This window comes from Stomoxys calcitrans, chromosome 4 (assembly GCF_963082655.1).
Source record: "Stomoxys calcitrans chromosome 4, idStoCalc2.1, whole genome shotgun sequence".
Taxonomy (NCBI): domain Eukaryota; kingdom Metazoa; phylum Arthropoda; class Insecta; order Diptera; family Muscidae; genus Stomoxys; species Stomoxys calcitrans.
Window position 1 is genome coordinate 58,070,391 of NC_081555.1, and position 27,663 is coordinate 58,098,053.

General features: G+C 41.4%; 1 protein-coding gene across 1 annotated transcript in view; it reads right to left on the bottom strand.

The window, feature by feature from the left end:
* LOC106087131 (dmX-like protein 2) overlaps positions 1–27,663 on the bottom strand; it is a 552,769-nt gene that overhangs the window by 442,503 nt on the left and 82,603 nt on the right. Inside the window, exon 5 of the mRNA XM_059366477.1 lies at positions 6,281–10,350. Coding sequence (XP_059222460.1) covers positions 6,281–10,350 — 4,070 coding nt within the window. The remainder of the gene's footprint in view (positions 1–6,280; positions 10,351–27,663) is intronic.

A 27,663-nucleotide genomic window follows, 5' to 3' on the forward strand; every position in this document is an offset into this window, starting at 1 on the left:
AGTTGTTTACAATTCTTTTCAAAAGTGATCAAAACAAGTTACCGTAGGGCCACCAACAAATATCACAGCCAAATGCAGTGATATACACAGCAGTCAGACTCAACGACTCCACTTACGATAGCCAAACAAACGTACATACCTTAATGGTACGTACAAGGGCTACGCTTGTGCGGTAGTCAGCCGGCAGCAGCAGCGAATATGCGCACATCTGCGGGTATGCTGCAAGAGAGAATATTCTGTGTTGGACTAGCGCTGCCTTGGTGAATTGGAAAATATGTTGCGATGAGTATGAGCATATAAAAGGAGGGCAAAGGGGATCAGAAGTCAAGCATCGGAAGCGAAGCCAAGTCGCTTCGACTTGGCAAGCCAAGGAAATATCAGTGAGTAGAGTGAACAAGTGCTTAGTGCCATAGACAAAGACAAAAGTGACAGTGATCGCGCGCCGTGTGATATTCGTTAAACTTGGCCGTTCGAACCCCGCAAACAGTGAACTTTCGTGGTCACTGCAACGTAAATGCTTGTTAAACTTTGCCGTTTGAACAGTGAACTTTCGTGGTCACTGCAACGTGAATGCTTGTCAAACCTTGCCTTTTGAGCCGTCTGCCGTTTGAACAGTGAACTTTCGTGGTCACTGCAGCGTAAAAGCTTTGTTAAACTTTGCCGTGTGGGCCCCGTACACAGTGAACTTTTGCGGTCACTGCAACGTAAATGCCTTGATAAACTTTGCCGTTTGATCCCCGTAAACAGTGAACTTTCGTGGTGACTGCAACGTAAATGCTTTGTTAAACTTTGCCGTATGAGCCCCGTAAACAGTGAACTTTCGTGGTCACTGCACCGTAAAAGCTTCGCTAAACTTTGCCGTTTGAGCCCCGTACACGGTGAACTTTCGTGGTACTGCACCGTAAAAACTACGTTACACTTCGCCCCGCTATTCGTGCACCATAACCACCCAAGACAGCTCTCGACCGTTCGTACTCTGACTCAACAACCGACGGAACCTGACCCCGACTTTCTCGACGGATAACCCTGACGAACCCCGCAACGCCACCGTTCCGCCTGGAAGTGCTGACTCCGGCTGCCCGTAACCAAACCACTGGCCGTTGAGCTCAACCTAGCATCCGTGTAGGAAGTACTGTACCAGGTCTTCCACTTCGTCCTCCTGCACTACTCAGCATCGACCTGCGCTGCTGCCCAAATCACCGCCCCGTGAGTGCCATTCCCGAATTCTACTGTGATACCCTACCGCAGGCAATAACCGCCGCCCAGCCAAGTCCCAGCCGTGAACGGAGCGTCTTTGTTCGGAAAGTACCGTCCTAGGTCTTCACCCACACGGTGTAGCTGTGGGCTAACACATCTCGGAGATTGGAGGACTGTTCCAGGTCTCCACCGACATTAACCAACCACTACCCATTTTGGCCCGCATTTCCGAGTACCGTCCCAGGTCTCGGCGTTTAGTATTCGCCTTTATATACTAACTATTGTTATAGCCCAAATTCAAATAAACAGATTGTGGAATCCCAAACAAACTCCGTGTTCTCTACTCTAGTCTCGGTAAATATAAATTTCTGTGACGGACCCTTCCCCCGCGAGTTATACCCCAGCACACAAGGGGAAACCTGTCGTTACAGACTTTATCGCAGATTGCTGTGGCATGTGGGGAGAATGTGTAAGAGCTGTGAAATGTGACGCCAAGTATTTTAGAACACTTGATGGTCGGAATCATTGTTCCATCGACCATCACAGTCAGCTCGGTATTCACCTCACGCGTATTTGTAGCGAACAATGTGGCTAAAGATTTCTATGCCGTCTGAAGGGGGTGGAATGGAGAATAGATAGAGATTAAACATTGTCGGAGATATCACCCCACCTTGGGGAACTCTACGGTGCTTCGATTTCTTATCCCTAAATTCCACAAATGACTGGCGACCACACAGATAATTCGCAACCCATCGTTTCAGGCCTGGCTGGAGGCGAAGTCCTCAAATAATTTGGCACGGCTGACCGTGTCGAATGTCTTCGATAGGTCCAGTGCCAAGAGGACCGTCCTATCACATGGCCTGGGCTGATTAAAGCCACGGCAGATGTGTGCGGTGATGGCATGCAAAGCTGTTGTTGCGCTATGCAGTCTTCAAAATCCATGTTGATGCTCGGCGAATGGAAATTCTCCTACGAGGCTCGGGAGGAGTAATGCCTCAAGAGTCTTTGGCACTGGTGAGAGGAGTGAGATCGCTCTGCCGATTTGCCAGACATCGGGAGCTATACGAGTGTTCAAAGACAGATTGAGGACAGTAGTAAGGTACTTAACTCCAGGTGAATCCAGATTTTTCATCAATGTAGAGATACCGTCGGGACCCAACGCCTTAGATGATTTGGCGTAACTTCGCCCACGGTAAATTGCGATGGCTGTTCATCGGCTCGGAGACCACGAATACGGCGAATGGCTCTCCTCCTTGCCCTGTCTCTCTCGCGATGCACAATAAATTGACGGTTGAACAACCTGGCGCATCTCTTCGGATCAGTCACGATTATTTCGACAAAAGTGACTGAGGTCCTGTCATCCCGTCTACCGGGGTTCGAGAGTGACTTCATAGTAGACCACAGCTTGCCTACACAGGTGCCTAAGTTACATTGCTCCAGGTATTCCAGCCAAAAATTCCGCTTATGTTTGTTGACTACCCTGTTTATTTCCAGATTCAGCTCGTTTACCCTGTGGTTAGTGGGGTTCATACCACAAATCCCACCATACTCGTCTGCGAGTACCACTGCTTGCGCCGGGACCCCAAATGCGGCCTAAGCGAGCGGCTGCTGCGTTAATAATGTCTCGGAATTTCCCATCGGCCACTAGCACATCCGAGGGGGGTGGCAGTTCACTGAAGCGTTGATTGGTATAATCTTTGAAGCCAGCCCAGTCGGCCTTCTTCTGATTAGTAAATGTCCGGCGCTCAGAGGTTATGAAATCGGGTGGTCGGTCGATGGTGAGAATTATGGGGAGATGGTCTGACCCCAAAGAGATGATGGCTTGCCAGAATACGTCACTCAGGAGATCAAGGGATGCAATGGAAATGTCTGGCGAGCTGCTGCACCTCCTCATAATCCTGGTGGGGCATCCTAATTCACCATGCAAAACGTGGAGCTTTTAATCTGCTCTGCCAAAGCTATGTCACTCTGGTCGTTACCTAGGGGAGAATGCCATGAAGTGTGATGCGCATTAAAGTCCCCTAGAACCAGACGATTATGGCCAGATAGTAACCCACTTATATCAGGGTTGTAAGCTTGGCCATTAATCGGGACACAGCTACCAACCGGCGGTATGTACACGTTGTACAGCTCTATCTCGGCAGTACCGGACCTGACTGCTATCCCCATGCACTTAATGTAGAAGTTACTAGTGCCAGGCACAGGCGAGATAGGTCAATATTGCATGGAATGGTGTATCACGACGGCCAATCCCCCACCTCCATTCCTTGAGCGATCCTTACGTAGCACATTGTATCCGTGACAACTGTGCAACCGCAGGTGTTGGTCAGCTTTGTCTCCTGGATCGCTGCGACCAATTTATCTTTCCGACTCATGAAATCCACAATTTCATCGATCTTGCCACGGAGTCTGTTACAGTTTAGTTACAAAAACGATACTTTTCCCGGCACTGGCCTGGCAATATTGGGGTTGGGATGCTGCTGTTGCATATATTGCCATACGGGAGGGGTGAGGGGTCGCGAAGGCCCTGAATGACCCCCATGTGTCAGTATTTCCTGGTGCCAACCCAAGGTGCAAACAACGACCGCCATTGTGGACCCCAGAACTGGTTGGTCTATGGAAGGACTGCAGAAAACTTCCCAACAGAACGAAAGCCACAAGGGCACAATACGATTGGGACGTCTATAAGGCTGAGCTAAGAAAATACAACGGCGAACTGAGAAAGGCTTAGAACAAATCCTGGGTGGAATTTCAAAGCTCCGTGAAGAAGATGCATGGACAATGTCTAGGGAGGGAACACTAGAACTACTCGTTGACACACATTTCCAGCGAACAAGGTGGCTCTAGAAGAGGTTGTCAGTGATATCCTTCGTCGGAGGTTATTATGGAAATTGTGTCTGAGCCGAAAATCCGATGCGCGATAAAAAGACAGACTGGCTCCTTGGCCCAGGGAGATATACTCTGCTTTTATCAGCATGTTATTTATACCTGTGGGGTTGGAGGGACAGAAAGGTCATTTTCATTCCAAGGAAAACCGTACCATATGAAAGCGAAAGATTTTCGCTCTATTAGTCTGTTATCCTTCCTCCTGAAGACTCTTGAGGGGTTGATAGAAGCAGGTTTGGGATCTGTAGATCTAAAAAGATGGGTTAGCAGAGGAACATAGGCATAAAAAATAATTCATTGTCCCTAAAAGAAAAAGTTGTAAAAGTGTTCACGTATGCTGATGACGTGGCTATTGCGGTTAGGGGAAAGTTTCCTAGCACTTTAAAGAGATATACTTCAGGAAGCTTTACCTGCCACAGCAAAGTGGGCTACCGAAAGTGGTCTAGGAGTAACCCGTGCAAGAAGAGGTAATTCTCTTCAACAGGAGATACAATTTACCTACAGTGGCCCTGTCTCCTTGGGGAGAGGGAATATTCCATTTACTCGACGCGCAGAATACCGGGGTATTATGCTGGACAGGAAATTGAACTTCAAACCAAACATTTTGAAGGGGCCAGAAAAGCAAATCTTGCTCCATACACCTGCAAGAAAGCCATTGGCAAAAGTTGGGGTTTTACCGCGTGTCATGCATTGGATATATACTGCAGTTGTCAGACCTATCATGCTATATATTGTTGTGGTGGACGGCGCTTCAAAAGTCCACCTACTTTTCAATACTCAACCGGATCCAAATGGATCGTTTGTGCATCACAGCCGCACTGAGGACGACACCATCTGATGTACTGAATTTAATTTTACACCTAATGATACCGTGTGTGGCTGAGGGATCTTTCTCTTTGGTCATGTTGCGGCTACGGACACTGTGTTATCCTTAATACAATATCCGATGTTTCAGGGAGTGTAAATTACCCCCTACCTGAGCCGCTTTTTGATAAAAATTACTGTACCACTATTGCTTATATAACCGATTGGAACTACGATATCCCTGGTAACAGAAGTTATATAGACTTCTAAACGGATGGTTCCAAACTAAACGACCAGGTGAACTTTGGGGTGTACCTTAAAGATCTAGAACTGGTCATATCGAAAAGGTTACCCGACCACTGCAGTGTGTATCAAGCAGAGAGCCTTGCAATTAAGGAAGTGATGGAATGGTTAGGATATACTTTCATAACGACGATTGGCATAAATATCTTCTCAGACAGCCATTAAATCCCTGGATAACATATTTCTAAACACAAAAACAGCCCTCGAATGTCGCATATCTCTCAACAAGATGGCTGAACAGTTCAAAATTCACCTGTTCTGGATTCTGGGCCACAGAGATATCCCAGGGAAATCTAAAGCAGACGAGCTTGCGAGACTAGGAACTACCCTACACATTCCAGGTATACTGGAACCTGTGGGTATGCCTCTAGCGACATGTAAGCCAAAGTTTTTAGGACCAGGCCCGAAGGACAACTTATGATAGATGGTCACAAAGAGTGGGCTGTAAGCATTCCAAAACTATGTGACCTAACCTAGACTTGAAGAAGTGTACTGGTTTGCTGTCATTGGCTAGAACAGACGTCTCAGTCATTGTGTCCATCATGACAGGTCATAGTCTAGAAGGTTACCAGCAACGACTTTTGTAGAAGCTGTGAGGACATCGAGGAAGAAGAGATTATAGAACACCTTCTGTGTGTGTGTCGCGCACCAGCAGTCAGTTTCACTTTAGGTTCTCATTTTTTTGAGAACCTGTCTGATGTGAACATTCGCAATTTATTGGATTTTTTAAAGCGATCTGGATGGTTCAACAGTAGGAACTATAATAGAACGCATCTTCCTTCTTCTGAGTCTGATGACAGCCTGCCACTTAAACCTAACCTATTCTTGCATATATTTCATTTCTCAACTTTATTAATTATTAGTAGTTTATTTGTCGTGCGCATATGGTCGAGTTACCCGGCTCCTATCTTCTATTTTACAAATTTATCTCTGTAAGATATTGGAAATAAATAAATAAAATAAATTGAAAAAATTTTTTCTGTAAAATATTACTTTCTAACTTACAACTTTTCAGCTGTAGGGGAACGATTTGCTATTGCATAACATACATATATATATATATAAAATCTACTCCAGGTTACAAACTTACCTGTGTTGTTGATGCATCATCGTTGTCATTATTGCCTTTAAGACTTGGAACGCTTAAACAACGAACTAAATGAGCAAGAATTGCTTTTACCCAACGTATTTTACCACAATTCAGCAGTTCCATCAACTGTTTGGGATGGTATTGGGGTAAAACCGGACATGCAATGCGGGAGGCTTGAAATAAGCCAAAGTCTGTCATATAGTCTTCATTTATGGGTGCAGCATCGGACGAATTTTGGACGTTATTGGAACTCGTTCCCGTCACCTTCTTTTTGGATTCTTTGGAAAGCAACTGCAAGTTGGCCGTGCTTACTTTACTCATAAGCGGCATCGACGCAGCACTCTTAATGCGAAGTTTGGACGACTCATTTGCAATTGATCGCAGGTCTTCATCCCTTAAGTTTCTGTTGTCGAGAACGTCTTCGACGCTATGCTGTTGGCAAAACCTGGGTTTCCACTGCGAATATACATGCATTTCAGAATCCATAGCAACTACCAATATGCCGTCACGAACCCAGGAAATCTGCATTGGCAGGGGAGGCAGGCCATCTGCAGTTTGCAAATCGATTTGCCTTAATTTCATCCAACGAATTTCATCATTGAAATGTGGCTGAGCTAAAGAACTGGCCTTGCGTAAAATTGGACGATTCGCCGATCGTGATTCCTTCATTGCTTTTATATTTGCCTGGGCTATATCTGATGACACTGGTGTATACAAAAGAATTTTACTACCAACTGCCACGGTTAGGATATGGGAACCGTCTTCTTTAGAAACCCAATCAAGTTGAACTAAGTGCTTTTGTGTAAGAGGACAGGTATTTCCATTTTCAGCAATACTTTTTCTAAGAGACTGTAATGTACTGAAACTGGGTACAGCAAGAAGACTGGTATGGTTTTTTACATTTGTTTCTGGTGTGGAGTCTCCACTTCGGGGCGACCGTGTTTCGTCGTGGGTCGTGAAATTGTGCAATACCTGATTTAAGCGCTGTTTCTTTTGCAAAATGCGGTTGTCATGCAAGTAACTTAAATCTATGCCATGATCAATGTTGATCCGCGGCAAGTGAATGTTTTTAAGATGAATAGTATCTTCGAGTACCCATTCACTACCTCCCGAACTTTCACATTCGAAAATTCCGACACACAGATTTATATATCTAGAGTCAGGATCCCCACTTTTACTGGGACGTGTAAAACTCTTGCCGTATTTGTAGGCACAGGCAATTCTCCCCGAATAGGCTGCGCTTATATTCAATGGTTGGCCTGGAATATCTATAGCAGAATCTTGTTTTTTACTAAACATCTTCCATTCTGACCATACATATTGATTGCTTGTATCAGTAAGACCACGTTTGTGCTTAGAAATCGCCTCGCATTTCCAGAACCTCGATATTGAGTCGGAACAAGCTGTCACAATTATATAAGGCGCATAACACGCAGGGTATATTGAGGATGAACTTAAGTGGCCCGCAGCCGGCGAAGCGTGTATAACATCTACCCCCTCGGGAAGCGGAAACTCTTGGGTACAAACCTTTTGTGTTGTTATTACTATATGAGGAGGTTCTATAGTTGGCTCGGTTGGTTTCTTCTGGTTGTTCAAATCGACGTTTATTTCTGACATTTTCCGATACGCATCGATATCTTCCGCTTCCTGTGTAAGATTACTATCAGGCACATACATCGCAGTCTCGGGTAGTAGTACCTTTTGCTCTTTCGATGAAATCACAATACGCCACATGTGAATTGTGCTGCCCTTGAGAGTTTTTTCAATTATAACAATATAAAAAGGTTCTTCAAATTCTGCATTTTGTTGCAAGTCTACTATAGCATCCATGTCACTCTTGTTGGCACGATTAGTTGGTTTGCAGTTTTCTGACTTGGGTATGTCACCACCCGTTATCAGTTGCGCTTGAAACACGTGTAAGAACTGTGTGTTCTGCCAATCATGTTTAGCATCGGAAATTGGGTCAAGTTGAATTATGCAACCGGGACGAGCGGTAGATTGTTGCGAAACTACTTTAAGTTTGTCGTGCAGGGAAAATTTTACCCCCTTTATAGTCGATGATGCATTTGAATACAGCGAAGATAAAGATGTAGATTTTTGTAGCTTTGTAATACTTTCGGACGAAGAAATTTCTGCGAGCAGTGTTCGAGCATCGATTACAGCTTGATATACCCGTAAATGTTCGCCATCGCTTGCTACAAAACATGCTGACGGAGAATTGCTGTAGCCACCTAGTGTAGTGCTGGGCAACAACGTGGGGATCCAGGCGACATTACTGAATGCCGAGATCTCGGGAGAATTTATGCGAGCAAGTTCACTAACGCCACCAGAGTGGCACAATGGGCCAACCGAGTCCACCCTCCACAGAATTAGCTCAGAACAGAATCCAGATGTTGTAAAGACGTTTTCTACGCCATTTGGGTCTAAGTTGGATGTATTTGCCGTTGGCTTGTTGTCAAATTCTGATAAATTATGATGCGACGTCGACACGAGCAGTGGCAAAACCGGGTGACAGTTGATATCATTTACCCGGAACCGGTGACCAGAGACTCGACTTACATGACCAATGCTTAGAACCTGCGTAAACCTTGTTTTGTAGGCGAAGGACAACTGCCACAAATTTAAGGTTCCGTTTGAATGTTTGGTAACCATGGAGACAGAGGGGGAGATAGTAGTGGCAATAGTCGAACTTTTCACTTTTTCATCGAACTTTTCACAATTGTCACTGTCGTGCCCATTGCTAGCTTTCATTTCTTTGTCATCACTGGAATTTTCTTCATTTTCCTCTGCAATAGATTCATCTTTGATAGACATATCCTCTTCTTCGCTTAGAATATCATGGTCTTTACTCTTTACATTGTTTGCTATTTCTCGGAATATCAAGGGATGCGTCCCAGTATTGTACAAACTAACCATGGTTGACATTGACATTGAATCGCCGAGAGGAAATGCATTGGGAATTCGCGTTGAAAATGAAACCTGTGCTTGACGAAAAGAGCCAGGATAGAAGTCGTCCAACCATTCCACAACCCAAATTAAGAAACTGCCATCTACAGGGTGAATGGCAAATAGCAAATCAGGACTCTGGTGCCAGTCACGAAGTAAACAGTCAATTTTTATATCCAGTGAATCCGTCAATTGGTTAACGACAGAACTATCGTTGTTTAGGGAATTTAACGATGTAGTATTCGACATCGAATTGACATTTTGCAAACCAGTTTGATAGTTTTGAAAATTAGAAGCTTTACTTTCATCGCCCACTGTACTGTTGTCATCGACCGAAACTGATTTCGATGTAGTCTTCATATACTTTTTTTTTGAAGCGCCCCCATTTGAAAGGTTATCGATATGTTCCGACGCATTTACAACGCCAGCATTGATATTTTCCTCGTGAATGACCTTCTTTGTTAGCTCTTGAAGAATAGCTTCAGCCTGAATGGTAAAATCCATTTCCTTGTTGTTCAACCAATGAAGAACAAAATTGTTTTGATTCGACGAATCGGAAGTTGACTGCATTGAAGGAACCAAAGGAATGTCTGTTTCCGCATTGATTGAAGCTGCCAAATGGAAGTGCATACCTTGGGATATACCATTACCATGGAACCCATATGAATGAAAATCGTGAACACTGCACGATGATGGCAACGAGGGAATTGGCCCCGGATAATTGTTTGTCATAAAATCACCGCTACCAACAGCAACGTTTGTTCCATTTTTCGCATGTCGACGTATGTGAAAGCAAGTTTTCATGTGTTTCAACCTTTGCATAAAACGATGTTTATGTCGGTGAGTTCTAAATTTCGGATTTTGAATCGCCAGAGGGTCAAATTGGGACATGTTTATCAATCCATCATCGGGCAAAACAGTTTCTATCCAAACCCGGCATATATTATCAAGACAGGATGTTACAATCATATTCGAAACTGATCCCTTCGGCATATATTTGCTAGTTTTTCGCCATATTATGTTAGTAACTGCACGAGGATGTGCAATATATATATAAGTAAAATTCAAATCGTTAGTATCATCCTTGACTATGGACTTTGCACCATTTTTTGACGGAAACAATACTGAAACAAGAAAGAATGAAGCTTCTTTATTTAATGATTACTTTAGAGTCGTTATTTAAATGTAAATCTACCAATAAATGATACTGCACAAATGGTATATTTGGATAACGAAACATATTTTATAAAATGTTCAAATGATCTGTCCCTGTCGCACCCGCCATCTATATGTGGTATCATATATAATACTATCCTCTGCATATAATGAGATCTTGCCAGTTATGCCATACAAACTTACTAAATTGGCCTTGGCAGAACATTTGTTCAGCTAGCCACTAGCGAATGCCACAGGCTGCCGTGACATTCGTTTTGGTATTCCCCTTTTGCTGGTACATCCAAATCTTTACCTTCAAATGACTTCTTCGCTGGAGCATCTTCATTCGTTCTGGCAACATGACCTAGCCAACGTAATGATTGTATTTTTGCTAAAGTCGCCATACAGCTATTATCCATCAATGCAGTCTGGTCCAAAAATTGTACAAATAATATTTATCTCAAACACAAGTATTACCAAGTCATCTTCAACAATTACCCATATAACACATGGATAATTTTCATCTGTGAAGAGGTGTGTGGCTTTGTTCCAGAACTGCTTTCTTAATCCAAAGTCGGATCTGTTAGCCAATATTATTCTCTGTTTTATTTCAAAGTTAGTGTCTTTCGTTTCGGTTAGGTTGGTGTCCAAAATCTATTGGTCTCTCAGGTGTCTTATCTTCATTTACTGTCAGACCCCATTTCATTGAGCATTATTCGATCTTTTCAAAGGCTGTAGTTACGTTTTCTGATTTCCAACCCATAATATTGTAGCGTGTTTTCCCATGTTTACAAAAATACAAGCCAAAGCACTCATGATTTTTAAGGCGTTTTCCCTTTTGTTGTTGTTGTAACCGCAATTTCATATGGAGTTGGCGATCCTCGCCAAGCCCCTGTAGGTGAGCAAGCTCGTTCCGGTCCAAAGGACCGTTTGCCGCGGGAAAAGGGTGACCATTGGTTATTTAAAGGCGCCAATAACTCACCTTGTCATATTGAACATCATAGGCGCTCAATATTTGTACAAGAGCCGGTGATTGTCCGCGACTGCGGTTAGAGCTACTCCGGATGGACCATTCCACTATCTGCAACCTGTGGACGCGCCTGTTAGCTCGAAGCTAAGCTTTTCATGACAGCAATGAACACCACACAAATCGGACTTCAATGTTCTACAATCGCTTGTGTGGTGCTCACATTATCCCGTTCCGGGTTCCCTTTTGTTATGACGTTCTAGTAGAATGGAAACATTCAAAGTGCAATTGGAACTCACAAAAAATATGAAACCATGAGCATACCATGTGTGTGTGTGTAAACATTGTGGATAGCAACACATTTGCTGGCAATAATCGAAGCCACCAAAGACATTTGAGCAACGCTTGCATTTTTGGGCAATTACTCAATAGACCCAAAAATACAATGTCGCTATCGACGCATTTTCAATTTCCACTCATACAGCATTTCTATCATAAGGTTAGGAGCAATTGGAAATGTTAAAATTTAAAACTAGACCTATCAACGAATTAATTAATCTGCATCCAGTGCAGATACCATAAAATACTATATCGGAATACAAAGCACCCCCACATTTCTCTACATACCATACATGGCGATCCTGCGGACACTCGTTCTTAATACACTTCTAAATTTCCCCATTTCGCGTTTAAAAGACATATTGGTTACCTTCTAAATTTTCCCTTTTCACTTTTAAACTCCATATTGCTAATTTGCCCACGAACATTCCATTAAGGAACAGGGGAAAACTTCTCAATGCCTTTAGTCCGATTCAAGTTTAAGCTCAATGATAGGTTAGGTTGAAAAGAGGGTGAAGATATTAATCCGTCCCATGTCACTATAGACATACACCTAAGCCAGTAGTGGTTTTGTTGTGCGCTCTACTACTAACCTCGAAAAAGAGAATTTTAAGTTAGAAATTCCCTGCTACTGACAAAAAACCTTAATTGTTTTCCATTCCGCACCCCTAAGTTGGTTCATGTCTGGTATCGTGTCCCCACCTAAGAACCAAAGCCGCGCCGATTTTGCATAAGTGAGCTCGTAGTCCAATGTGTCCCGTTATAACACCAAAAGCTATACTGACCTCCTTCTTACTTCCTTTCAGTAATAGCCTCGTGCTCTCCTGATCACCCCATAGGATTTTCGTCGTCCTACCGACCGTTTCGCTGTTCTACAGTGTCACATGCGGGTTAACCAAGTTTATCAACGGAAGTTTTCTGGCCTTCACTTCCAAATCGTCTGCTCTTTCATTCCCTCAGCACCCGAACGATGCCATCTTACACTCCAAGACTGTTTGTGACCTTACCGTGCTGGTTGTTATTGCCCTTATGACCATTTTACTGTCCGTAAGGATGTTCACCCCCACTCCACTCTGTCCTTTAGCTTTGATCCATCCGTGTAATATGATCTTCCAGATGGCAATATTAGGGTTCCGTCAATCCAAAACTGTGCTGGTGGCAGCAGTGCCTCGCACTCGACTTCAAGGTTCATCTCAGGTATCCGAACCTCTTCCCTTCCTTCCAGGCCTTCTATCGTCGCCTCGATTATATCGCGATGGTATGAGCTGCTCCCATCCTCAATCCATTCTCCCATCACCTTAAGTCTCATAGCCGCAGTGGCTGCCTCAATCTGTATGTCAATGGATCGGATATATAGAATAGTCTCCAGTCTATGCCAAGATAACATGTTCTCTGAACCTGTTGTATGGTCCTTATCTTGCACTTTTTCTCCATAGCCGTCCACCAAACTACTGAGGCGTAAGTAAGTATTGATCTAATCACGCTCCTGTGGAGCCAGTGAACTACCCTCGGATTCAGGCCCCATTTCGAGATAACGGCCCGTCTACATAGTGCCCCACATCTGTGAGCCTACTCGGTACGCTCCTGAATGTGACACTTCCAATTTAGTTTCCTGTCCAAGATCACACCTAACTATTTGTCTTATTGAGGAAACGTGGTGCGTTAAATGGGCCCACCTTCGTCTTCCTCGTGAACAGGCATATGTCAGTCTTCTCTGGGTTAAAAATGAGACCTCTGGGTCTAACCCAGTCATATGCCATATGCAAGACCCTTTCGGCCCTTCTGTATAGCTCGTTCAGATCCTTACCCCTTAGAAATATTATAACATCGTCTTCGTCAAGACGGGTTCAAATACCTCCTCAGTCAGCATCTGTAATAGTTAATTTATGGTGGTCACCCATAGGAGTGGCGATAAAATGCCCTCCTGTGGCGTGCCCTGTGCCACTTTCTCTCTTATATTTATGCCATGGGACACAGATTTTATCCACCTGTTCCTTAGCATATGGTTTATCCAGTCTCTAAGGACCGGGACCACCCCGTACTTGTCTAAGGATTGGATCAATGTGTCGGTCCGCACATTGTTAAAAGCCCCCACAATGTCAATGCATACCGCCAGTATGTACGTTTTGGCATCGAAGGATTCTTCTATTTTATGCACAACCTCGTGCAGGGCGGTCTCCACCGACCTTCCCTTGACATAGGCATGCTGTTTGTATTTGAGCAGTTCGCTGGATGTCATACTCTTTATCATGGTGTCCACAATACGTTCCATGGTTTTGAGTAGAAAGGACGTAAGGCTTATGGGTCTGTAGGCCTTTGGTGTCGCATAACATGTCTTGCCGGGCTTGGGCATAGACACCACCCTTGCTTCCTGCCAGGCTATCGGAGTATATGCAAGTCCTACCCACGCTGTAAAATTTTTGGCCAGATGAGACGGCAGATAGTCTGCCTCTTTCTCGAGTAACGCCGGATATATTCCATCAGGTCCGGGTGACTTAAATGGTTTGAAGCTCCTCAAGGATTCCTTCACCATAAATTCCGTAATTATAAACCTTCGATCAACGTCATTATTCCAAGATTCCGGTGTCTCCGTGAGTCCTTTCGTATCCTATGGGAAAATAGGTTTTCATCAAAACCCTCAACATGTCCTCCGTTGTCTCTGCTCTCACTCCCATGTCGTCTACTACAGTTTCAGTTTGGACATGGTTTTTTGAGAGAAACTTTTTTATCTTGACGGCGTCATTAACGCTATCGACCTGTTCGCAGAAAAGCTTCCAGGAGGCACGTTTTGCCGCTCTGGTAATCTTATTGTATTCCTTGAGCAGTGTGTAATGGACACCCCAATAAACCTCCGCTTTTTTACGACGTGCTCTGTTAAAAAGTCTGCGGACCTCTTTCGCAATATTGCGAATCTCCCCGGTCATCCAGGTTTTTTCTTGGGCTCATTTCCTTATCCGAAGAGGATAACTATCTTCGAAGGACCCCATCAGTGCAGTCATAATCCTGTTGACATTTTCGTCAATGTCTTCTATGCTTGGACAATCTAAATTATCTTGCCCAACTCTTCTTCTGAGTAGCCTTCCGAATTTGTCCAGTTTTCAACTTACTCTGGAAGCTTATCGGATTCGGCGCTAGCCGTACTACTCTAGACCTATTGTAGCGATGGTCTGAGAAAGAGTGTTCCATAGAGACCCTCCAATCCTGAACCTCATCGATTAGATTTTGCGAACATATCGTCACATCTAATACCTCCTCCCAAATCCTATTAACAAAGGTAGCGGTGTTACCAATATTAAGTGTTATTAGGTCGTTAGTATTTAAGAACTCTGCCAGAGCTTTGCCCCGCTTATTAGTGTTGGTACTACCCCACGAAATGTGGTGAGAGTTCGCATCGCCCCCTATTAGTATCTCGTTTTTGTCTGTTTTCCTTTCCTCACCAGCCGTTGCAGCTCCGACATGGGTGGCGGTGCCGGAGAGTCGAAAGGCAGATAAAGTGGTGCTAGGTATGCTCCACCGTCTCCCTGCCTCATCACTGTGGCATCACTCGTTGACAATTCTGAGGAAAATATATGTTTCAAATTTTATGACAAATAACACAGGTCCTCGGCCGAGCACCAGTGTTAGCATAGAACCATTGGTAGTTAATATGGATCAGTCCAGAATCATTGTTGCGGGTCGTCCATGGCTCATGAATTAAGGCAATATGAATATTGCCCTTGCTGATGTGTAGCAGTTTCGCTCCGGTGGCGGTATACCTGTATTACCTCAGTCATTGGTCCTCCAGGAGATTTGCATCTTGGTGTTGGTGATGACCTCATCGTCTGCTCCCTGTTCTTTAGACTGCATTGACTTTCTTGTCACTGCACTGCCTGATGTCATCGCATTAGATTATTTGCCTATCGAAGTCTTCCGAATCTTTATAGTTTCTTTTCCCTTTTTGAGTTTCTATTCCCTGTACTGCCTGATGTCTCAATACTAGGATCTCTGCCTTACTTAGCCTTCCAAATGTTAAGTCAATGGGCTTCTTGGGTTGCATTGAGACTCCTGTTGCCGTCCTGCCTAATGTTTCAATATTAGGATCTTTACCTATCCCAGTAATCTTTAAGTCGGTGAGGGGTCCGTCGTCGGGTTCCTTTTTGTTAGGCTGTGTTGGGTTTCTCGCCACTGCACGGCCCGATATTTTAGTATTAGGATCTTTGCTTCTTCTAGTCTTTCCAATATTGAGAGATGCAGTGATTGTCTTGTCGTCGGCCCCCTTGTTGGGCGGTGTTGAGTCACCTGCCACTGCACGACCTGATGTCGCAAAATGAAAATTTCTGCCTATCCTATTAGTGTTAGCCAAACTTGTCACGGCGACTTGATCAATGCCAACCACAAAGAGAGTTTCTTCCTCCTTCTCTTCCCTGTGGAAGATCTCCCACTTCTCTGCGACCAAACCTTGGTTTTGCTTGCCCAAGAATCCCAACATGCGTTCCGTCGCAAATTTACTGCCCTATCCCTTGATGAAGACCGTAACCTTTGTGAGCTGGGAGATATCTCGCAGGGAGCGTGAATACCTCTGACGAACGGTTTAACGGTATCAATACATTCCGGCGACGCAATACGCAGCGTAAAGATGTCCCCTCTAAACTCGCAGCTCATAATTTGTATGGGTGGACCCTTTACAGAGTTCCACACATGTTCGAAAATCCGATCGTTAACCAGATCCTCCACTTGGGACCGATGATCTGGTGGAATCCTACCGGATGCACAGCTGATTTTGATGACTGCATAAGTCAGCTCATCTCTGTTGTACTTCCTTGCCACTCTGGCGTAAGAGGGCGGCTCCTTACCATTCTCAGCGACCATCTTCCCCTTCCGTGATGGCTGTGGCCTCCTTTTGGATGTCACAGTCCTCCAAGAAGACTCAGGGGCCGTGCGCGCTTCCTTCGTTCCTGTTCCGACTTTGTCTACTATTATTATTAGCTATTACGAAGTTTAACGTAAAAGATGAGAAGGCTAAATCAGAGTTAGTTTCAGACAGTTCTCCAGTATACATAAGTAATTATAGATTACTTCATACACAACAAGACGAGATCAATAACCAGGTTCAAAAGTTATTGGATGACGATAGCATCGAGCCATAAAAAGCACATACAATTCTCCTCTATTATTAGTACCAAAGAAATAAGGGGATGGAAAAGTTGAATGGAGATTGGTAGTAGATTTCCGACAACTCAACAAGAGGATAGTTAATGATAAATTTCCATTAACTAGGCTGGATCGTCTAGGAAGAACGAAATATTTTTCAACTTTGGATATGTTCATTAAATCAAATAAATTTGGAAGACGATTCAAGACAATTAACCGAATTTTCAACTAGTAATGGTCATTATTTTTGAGAGGAGAGTCTCAGTGAGGAGTCAGGTGGCACTGGCTCTTAATTAAATACTGAGTGCCAATGATACTCGAGATGACAAGGCGCCTTCAAATAACCAATGGCCATCTGTTCGCAGGTTAGGGGCGGCTGGAGGCAAGCGTCGGATCTCGGAGCAAGCGGCTTGCCACAACGAGTGATACATGTGCAATCCCACAAAACCCATGCGATTGTAGGGCTGAGCCAGTAACCCAGTAAGGAAAACTATGAGAACTACTATGAGATACAAAGTTATAGTAAAAACGGACCCCCCAATGTTGACAACCCACGCAAACGAAAAAAGGACCATAATTTGCGGAACTGCACCTGGAATGTTTGCAACCTTTATAGAAGAGGTGCAGTATATGCGATGGCGGATGTATTAGAGAAGTACAAGGGAGATATTTCCGCCTTACAGGAAGTGCGATGGACTGGGAATGGCGTCACTACAACACCAAACGTTTACGAACTATACTATTGCTGCCACAACACGAGGCATGAATTTGGCTGTGGATTTGTGGTTAGTCGGAGACTGACTGAAACACCTTGTCTGCAGCTTTACTCCGGTGAATGAGAGGCTAGTCACAATCCGCATAAACGCCAAAAAATAAAATGCCCTGACGAAAGACAAGGCCGAGCAGACCAAGGATATTTTCTACGAGCGCTTTCTACGAGAATATGACCGCTGCCCCGCCCATGATATTAAAATTGTTCTGGGAGATTTTAATGCGAATATAGGGAAGGAAGAAATTTTTGGTCCAACAGTCGGAAAGTTTAGCCTCCACGGGCTAACGTCCAGTAAAGGGTTGAGGCTGATAGATTTCGCCGCGGCAAAAAACATGGTAGTTAGTAGCACCAGATTTCAACATAAAAATATTCACAAAGCCACACGTGATAGATGGAAGGCATTCATCCAAGGTGTTAGATGTACGATCGATCCGTGGAGCGAATATAGATACTGATCATTACCTTGTTGCACCAAAGGTTCGCACCCGTTTGAACATGGCGAGGAAAGTACGATCTGCCACTGCACGGAAGCTGGATATTGAAAAGTTGCAAATACAACAGATGCCAGCGGCACACTCCACTCGACTGACCCAACCGCTTGATGAAGGCACTCCTTGTTCCGATGATATAATGGCGCAGTGGCAAACCATTGCCCACTCCATGGAAAATGACGTGAAATCCGTACTTGGGTACCGGAAGGCTCCTCCAAGAAACCCATGATACGACTAAGAGTGTCGAGATGCTGCCGAAGCCAAGAATCTGGCATATAGAGCCACCAGATGATGGAGAGGTATCGGGAGAAAAGGAGAGAGGAGAAACGTCTATTTCGCAGAAAGAAAAAGGAAACAGAAAGATGTGAGTGTGGGCGAATTGAGATGTACAGGAGTCAGAATGAAGTCCGGAAATTCTACCAAAGAATTAAACATTAAACCGATGGCTTTGGTGCAGAGACAAAGAAGGAAATCTGGTAACTGACACAGATAGCATGCTGAGGATACGGAAAGAACATTTTACCCAACTGCTAGTGTCCGACGTTGGCGGCGAAGAGGATACCGCAGAACCAATCAATGATTATGGTATAAACATTCTCCTCCTAGTCAGAATGGGGTCCAAGTTGCAGCAGGAGCCGACGGGTTACCCGCTGAACTATTTAAGACAGGTGGCGACACGCTGATAAGGCGTATGTATCAGTTTATCTGCACAATCTACGCAAACCGATGATTAGAACCTCAGCATACTATGTCCCGTACCCAAGAAAGGAGACAAGACGGAATGTGCTAATTACAGAGGAATAAGTCTTTTCCCCATCGCATACAAGATACTCTCGAGAGATAAAGGTCCCTATTAATGCGGCTTTATACCTGGTAAATCCACTCTGGACCAGATATTCACACTGCGCCAAATCCTGGGAAAGACCCGAGAAGGACAAATCAACACCTACATCTCATTGTTGACTACAAAGCCGCTTTCGATACCCCTTTACGTTCAAAGGTATTTCAAGCCATGTCTGAGTTTGGTATCCCTCCAAAATTAATAAGACTCTGCAGGATGACACTTGCTGATACGCGTTCCTCAGTAAGAATAGGAAAGAATCTTTCCGAACCATTTAATACCAAACGAGGTTTCAGACAAGGAGACAGTGTTAAGCAAAGAATAATACTGGTAAACAGATGCCACCTCTCGACAGACGAAGATTACATTATACAAGACACTGATACTTTCCGTGTTGTTAAATGGTTCTGAGGCATCGGTACTTGTGAAAGCAGATGAGGCAGTGCTTGGAGTATTTGAGAGAAAGATTCTTCGTATCTTTTCTTCCAATAGATTTCAAAGGATATTAACGATAGCAATTAGTGGCTTAGATTCCAAAGCATTTTTATATGTTGACGATAATTGTGTTTGGATGTAGTTTAAAACATCATAACCAAAATTTGGTAAGAGTATTTGAACGTTTATCCAGGCATAATTTGAAATTAAATGCGACAAAAAGTGTATTTCTTAAACTGGAGTTAATTTATAAAGGATATCAGATAACAAGAGATGGTATACGGATAGATCCCTTAAAACATAAAGCTATAGAACGATACCCAGTTCCAAAAGACAAAGACGAGGTCAAAAGTTGCATAGCATTCTGTAATTATTACCGACGTTTCATATGGAACTTTGCGGAAATCACAAAATGTTTAAACGATCAGACTAAAAAGGAAAGGAATTTCAATGGACTGAGGAATGTTCAACAGGCTTTTGAACTGTTGAAACATGATTTAAAAAAACCAGTGATGGAAAAGGAACTACTCACAATCCATTGGGACATTGAATTTTTTGGACCTTACCTACACGGTAGAAAATTTATTGTCGTGACTAATCACAGACCCCTCGTTTCACTTTTCTCTCACAAAAGTCCATCATCCAAATTGACTCTGATACGGATAGATTTGTAGGACTATGATAGATAGATTTGTAGGACTTGAAATTGTTTATAACAACCATATGTTGGAATGTACAGCGTTACAAGATATCAAGAGCATTCATGAATTGATATTTAATACTATTAAAATAGGTATAAAAATTACCTTTGAAAATTAAGGAAATAGCTTTGTAATGGATGTTAATGAAGATCGTAGGAAGATAGTATATTTAAGCTCAAATCGTATCAATCTGTATACCAGAAAATATTGACGTCGAAGAAATACAGAAATATTGAATTAAATATAATATTATATAAGCCTTTGCAACACATATATAACAAATATTCACAAATGCAAATCATAAAGGGTGATAATAATAATCCTGACAAATAATTGTAATTAGGACAAAGTGCTGTCAAGGAGGTTGCAATTCGTAATCAATTAAATTAATACCAGATAAAATATGAAGCCTCTGGGTGGAATAATCCCAAGGCAACTTGAGCATCATAAGTAAAAGTTTGTTCTGACAAATCTGTAAACTTTTTATATGCGTCCTAGCGCACGATCCCCACACGGTAGAGCCATATAGAATAATGGATTGCAAAGTTGTCTTACACAACAAAACTTTGTTTTCCCGCCGAAAGTAGATATAACATTCTTAGGATAATGCTAAATTTATTTTTTGCAGAATAAATGTGATCCCCAAAAGTAAGTCTTGTGTCCAAGCTTATACCCAGGTACTTTACTTTGGTTGGCCAAGGGATGTCATAACCAGAAACTTTTAGACATGAACTTGGCAGATTGCAGAATTTTCTTTTTCTGGTGAAAAAGATGACCTGGATCTTACCAATCTTCAACTTAATTCTCCATTTACACAAATAATCACTCACATGTTGGACAGCATCATGCAATCGAGTCGTAATCACCCTGGGATCATTGTGAGAGAAGAAAATTGCAACGTCATCAGTATATAAAGCCATAACACAATCAGAAAATCTGGGGAAATCAGAACAACAAATTATATAAACAGGGGAATTGAAAACTCACGTGAGAAAGTATTATTCACACTGATCTGCGATCACTTAGGAATCCCTCTACTAGTTTGACCAGTATCAAAGTAAAATTGAATTTAATTAATATGAAAATAAGTGTTTCGTGTCACACGGAATCGAACGCTGTTTCGACATCCAAAAGCACCATCCTTGTTGTTATGAAATTACAAATTCTTTTGACTTGGTGACACGTACTGTGAATGCTTTGAAAACCAAATTGCTCGTTCGAGACAATGTTGTGGCTATAGACAAAGGATTGCAATTTGCCTTTAATAACTTTCTCAAAAATTTTACCAATGGTGTTTAACAGACTTATCGGTCTGTAGCTATCGACAGAATTAATTGGTTTGTCCCGTTTCAGAATGGGGACAACCTCGGCTTGTTTCCAAGCTGTGGGAAAATAACTTAGTTTTATGCAGCAAAATTAATAACAACAACTGGAGAGTGAAAAATGAGAATTAACCGAATTCCATCAGATCCTGCGGACATTTTAATCGGTATAATCAGCCGCGCAAGCATCAATACATGTTGCATCAAAGCGCGACTATTTTTTTTTTAATATTTTATTAATTAACATTACATTTAAGATAGAACTCAATGTATTATGTACTCTATTGCGAATCAGCACACAAACATAAAAGATATAATCTTGTTGTGCTGATGTTCCACTCAATAAACAAACAAAAAAAAATTGTTAGAACAAAATCATGAAAAACGAAACCGCTTTATATAATTTTGTGAATGCTGAATGCAGAATAATAAATAAAGGGTGATTTTTTAGCTATTATCTTTTTGGTAACATTGGCTCAAACAGCTCACGCACGTTTTGTTTCACTGTCAAGTATCTTCAGTTTGATCTATAATTTAACAATGAATCAAACAAACGAACAACGCTTGCAAATTATTGAATTTTATTATCAAAATGAGTGCTCTGTTTAGAAATTTCATCGCTCGCTTCTTCCACTTTAAAGTCAGTTAAATCGACTCACTGAAGCGACTATTCGGGCTATTATGACTTAAATTCGCTCCAAATTTACATTGTTGGACATTAAATCACCAACACGCTTACGGAGAGTGCGAACTAAAGAAAATATCGCAGCTGTATCGGTCAGTGTTAATTCTGACCACCAATTATCGATTCATCACCGTTCACAGCAATTGGGCATCTGTTACTCAACAACGTGGAAAATTTTGGGGAAGAATTTAGGTGTAAAGCTTTTCAAAATACAGCTGGTGCAAGAATTGAAGACGAACGACCTACCGCAACGCAGAATTTTTAATGAATGGGCTCTTGGAAAGTTGGCTGAATATCCACTTTTTTTCGAAAAATTGTGTTCAGCGACGAAACTCATTTTTGGCTCAATGGGTACGTAAAGAAGCAGTATTGTCGATTTTGTAGTTAAGATAAGCCAGAAGCATTGCAAGAACTACCAATGCATTCTGAAAAGCCACACAACACGCGTAACAATGGACTTATTGAAGAGCGAGTTCGGTGAAAATTTTATTTCACGTTCGGGACTGGTCAATTGGCCGCTTAGATCCTGCGATTTAACTCCTTTAGACTATTTTTTGTGGGGCTATGTTAAAGCTCATGTCTATACAGACAAGCTCGCTTCAATTGACGCATTAAAAAACAGTTTTTTTTAACTTTCCTATAGATATTAAAAAATCCACAATTCACCACTGTCAGGACATTTTGGCATTAGGAAGACAGTACTAAAACTAAAACAACGTTACGTTTGGCAAAATATGAGAAAGATAGTTAGAGTTTACATTAGCAAATGTGATAAATGTTTGAGAAATAAGCAAACAAAATATGTAAAAGAGAAAATGATTATAACAGAAAGTCCTTGCACTAGTTTTGAAACTGTTGACATAGATTCTGCAGATCCTTTAAGAATATCTAAAGGTTACAGATATAACTATACTGTGCAAATTAACTAATAGAAGCAAAAAGTATTGCCAAACCTAATTTGAACGATTTATTTTAAAGCACGGATGTTTAAAATTTTAAATCAGACAAAGGTACTGAGTTTAACAATGAATTATTAAAAGAAGCTTGTAGTCTACTCAGCATAAAACAAACGTCTTCAGCTCCATTTCATCAGTCCAGTTGCTCGGTTGAACGAAACCATAATACTCTTAATATTTATTAAATTTTGTTGACGATTATGAATGCGACAAATGGATACCTTATTACATATTCGCGTACAACACGTTGACACAAGCTATTAACCGCACGAATTAATTCACGAATTCACCGCACGAAAAAAAAATTAAAATAAGGAAAATTAAATACTTAACCGACAGATAAAAAAACAAGACACAAGTGAATGTTATGACATAGAAAATTACTTTACGAAATCAAATTAAAATTAAGAAAATCATTAGAAAACGCTAGAAAGTTAATAGACATAGCTAAGAATAAGTCAAAACAAATTTATGATAAGAACACAAATAGAAGTAAATTTTATAAAGGAGACTTAGTCCATATAAGGTACAATTCGAACAAAATAATAAAAAAAGACTAGGAGCTAATTCGCAATTAAGAGTAGAAAATGCAGGAATAGTTATCATAATAACAAACTTAACTTACACAAACCCAAAGAACAATGTAAAACGTAACTATTTTAAACATAATAATCATACTCGTAGCTATCTTATACAGATCTCTATATATAAAAGAGTCGCGTGATTGATTAATTGATGACTGACTGATCACTACCCAGCCCAAACGGCAGAAGCTAAAACCATGAAATTTTGCTCGAATATTGGTCTTGGGTCGGAGGCGCGAGGTAAGGCCGGGTTTGGCCATATTCATACGTTAAGGTACTAAATAGTACGAAAATGGGTACTATTTGCCCGAGGCAAACATATTGGTCTAGGAGAATTTCTTTGGGCTCAAATTAAAAAGTGTCTCGAAAAAGTAAGTCTTTAAGAAAAAAAATTTGGAAACTCGTACCAGAAGTAGGAGAAATAGTACGTTTAGTACAGGAATTGGTACTTTCTTTACAGATAGAGCTAGATGTCTGAAATTTGGCATGTAGGTACAACTAAGAAATATATAAATGATTTATTCAGAATTCGTACATTTTGGTACCAAAATCTGTTTCTTCAGATGGAGCTAGAGGTCTGAAATTTGGCACGAAGAATTCGAACATTTTGGTACCATTTGGCACTTCCTTCATAAATGAAACTAGAGGTCTGAAATTTGGTATGTGGATACAATTACGAAATATAAAATGGGTGACGAAATGATCTATTCAAAATTCGTACATTTTGGTAACAAAAAGTGTAAAATAGTACGAAATAGCTAAATTCGCCTACAGGGACAGCTGGAGAAAAGCAATTTGACAAACACTATCGCAAATTGACAAACATGCAAACGTATTAATTGAGGTAAACCTTGAAAGTAAATAGTGGGTGACTAGATGGAATTTTTATTCGAACCTTTAGGTACTAAAACTTACAATATGACAACTTTTTTACAGTGTGGTCACACTGTAAAAAGCTCTAAAAATTGGTATACAGCTACATCTTGACGATAAATTTTGGGCGACAAAAGGAGTTTTTTTTTCAAAATCGAACATTTTGGTACTTACACATACAAAATGCCACTTTCTTAGCGAATTGAGCTAAAACACTCAAAATTGGGATTCAGTTTTACCATGACAATATATATTGAGTGACTTAGTAATTTTTCCGATGTATTGTCAAGTACCACTTTCTTTACGGAAATTTAAAAACTGAGTAACTACCTAGGTTTTCGGAAGCACTACACTAAAAAGGAGATATTAAAAACGGGGGTAGCGAAGCGGACCGCAGGGATGCTAGTCTATTTATATAAAAGAGCTCAGTGACTGATTGGCTGACTGATCAACGCCCAGCCCACACGGCAAAAGTTAGAGTCAAGAAATTTGGCACGTATGTGGGTCTTGGGTTGTAGGCGCGTGATAAAACGGGATTTTTTGGTATTCACACGTTAAGGTACCCAAAAGTACAAAAAAGTACGAAAATGTGAATATTTGCCCAGCACGAACAAAGAGGGCTTAAATTATGATTTTGTGCTCAAATTAAAGAGCGTTTCAAAAAACTAAGATTTGATGACCAAAAAATCCCAAAAATCGTACGTTTAGCAACGTAATTGGTACCTTTTGGTAAATTTGTTAGTAATGAAGCCAGAGTTTTGAAATGTGGTATTTAGATACACTATGGCAAATTTAACTGAGAGGCCAAATGAGTTTTTGGACTTTTGGACATTTAGATACCAAAAACTATCACAAAAAGGTATAAAGTAGGTGAACTTTGCTAAAGACGAACGGGTTGTTGAATGATTGCTGTTGCGAAATAAAGGGGTAGATAGAAACCAGTAAGGAAAGGCAAAAGTCGGGATGGCCGACTATATAATACCCTACACCACCTCGTGCATGTAGTACTTGTTATATGTAGAACTTATCTCGAAATTAAGTCAGACTTTAATTTGGATACCAATTGAAATAGCAATTTAGAACTTTGTAAGATTTTCCTACCATAGGACAAAAGATTTGGATTTCCACATCTTTAAAAGGCCATATCGGATAAAAGATTATATGGGAGTTATATCGTAACCTGTGCCAATTTTAATGACACATATTAGGGCATAAAATAGAACATCTCACGCCCTATATTGTAGAGATGTGACCAAAATTGTGAATTTTACTGCCTTAAAAGTCCATATCGGATGAAATATACACATTGCAGCTATATATAAATTAGGACTGATTTTAATGAAATTTTGCGCACGTATTGGAACGTCAATTTAAACATCTCATGCAAAATCGCACGAATATTGTGGATTCTACAGCCTTAAAAGGCCATATCGGATGAACGACATATATGGGAGCTATATCAAAATGTAAACTGATTTTTAATTTTGCACACATATGAAGACGTGAAATAAAGCACCTCATGCAAAATTTTGTATAGATCTGACCAAAATTGTGGCTTCTACAGCCTTAAAAGGCCAATTGGATGAAAGATATATATAGGAGCTATATCTTAATCTGAAACGATTTTTATGAAATTTTGCACATGCATTGCGACTTCACAAAAACGACTCCACGCCAAATTTGGTGAAGATCGGACCAAAATTGTGGCTTCTACAGCCTTAATAGTTCAAATCGGATGAAAGATATATATGGGAGCTATATCTACATCTGAACCGATTTTAATGAAATTTTCCAGATGTGTTAAGATCAGTAACAAAACAGTCCGTGCCAAATTTCGTGCAGATCGGTTGAAAATATGTGCAAATCGGGCGATACATATAAATGGGAGCTATATCTAAATCTGGAACGATTTTTAGGAAATTTTGCACACATATGGAGACGTGGAATAGAACACTCCATGCTAAATTTTGGTTTGGATCGGTAAAAAATTGTGGCTTCTCCAGCCTTAAACGGCCATATCGGATGAAAGATATATATGGGAGCTATATCTAAATTTGGACCGATTTTCATGAAATTTTCCACACATATTAGGACGTCAAATAAAACACCTCGCGCAAAATATTTTAAAGATCGGACTAAAACTGTGGCTTCTACAGCTTTAAAAGTCCATATCGGATGAAAGATATATATCGGAGCTATATCTAAATCTGAACCTATTTTTATGAAATTTTGCACACATATGTAAAACTCAAATAAAATACCCAATGCCAAATTTTGTAAAGATCGGACGAAAATTGTGGCTTCTACAGCCTTAAAAAGCTATATCGGATGAAAGATATATATGGGAGCTATATCTAAATCGATCCTGGCGATACCATCAAAAAAAAATTTCAACGGTGGTTTTCCCCTCCTAATGCTGGCAACATTTGTGAGATACTATACCATGCAAAACTTCTCTCCAAAGAGGTGTCGCACAGCGGCACGCCGTTCGGACTCGGCTATAAAAAGGAGGCCCCTTACCATTGAGCTTAAACTTGAATCGGCCTCCATTCATTGATATGTGTGAAGTTTACAAAAGATTATGGCGAAAGGTGGTTAACATAAATATATACCCGAATTGGTGGGTTTCCAAAGTTCAGCCCGGCCGTACTAAATGCCTTGGCCCACCCATCTTTGAGATATGGCGTTTTTGAAAATTAGAAAAATCCGTAGCGCAGAGGTTTGCATATCCGCCTATGACGCTGAAATCCTGGCGATACCATCAAAAAAAATTTTCAACGGTGGTTTTCCCCTCCTAATGCTGGCAACATTCGTGAGATACTATACCATGCAAAACTTCTCTCCAAAGAGGTGTCGCACAGCGGCACGCCGTTCGGACTCGGCTATAAAAAGGAGGCCCCTTACCATTGAGCTTAAACTTGAATCGGCCTCCACTCATTGATATGTGTGAAGTTTACAAAAGATTATGGCGAAAGGTGGTTAACATAAATATATACCCGAATTGGTGGGTTTCCAAAGTTCAGCCCGGCCGTACTAAATGCCTTGGCCCACCCATCTGCAATTACTTATTGGGTTGCCCAATAAGTAATTGCGGATTTTTTAAAAGAAAGTAAATGCATTTTTAATAAAACTTAGAATGAACTTTAATCAAATATACTTTTTTACACTTTTTTTCTAAAGCAAGCT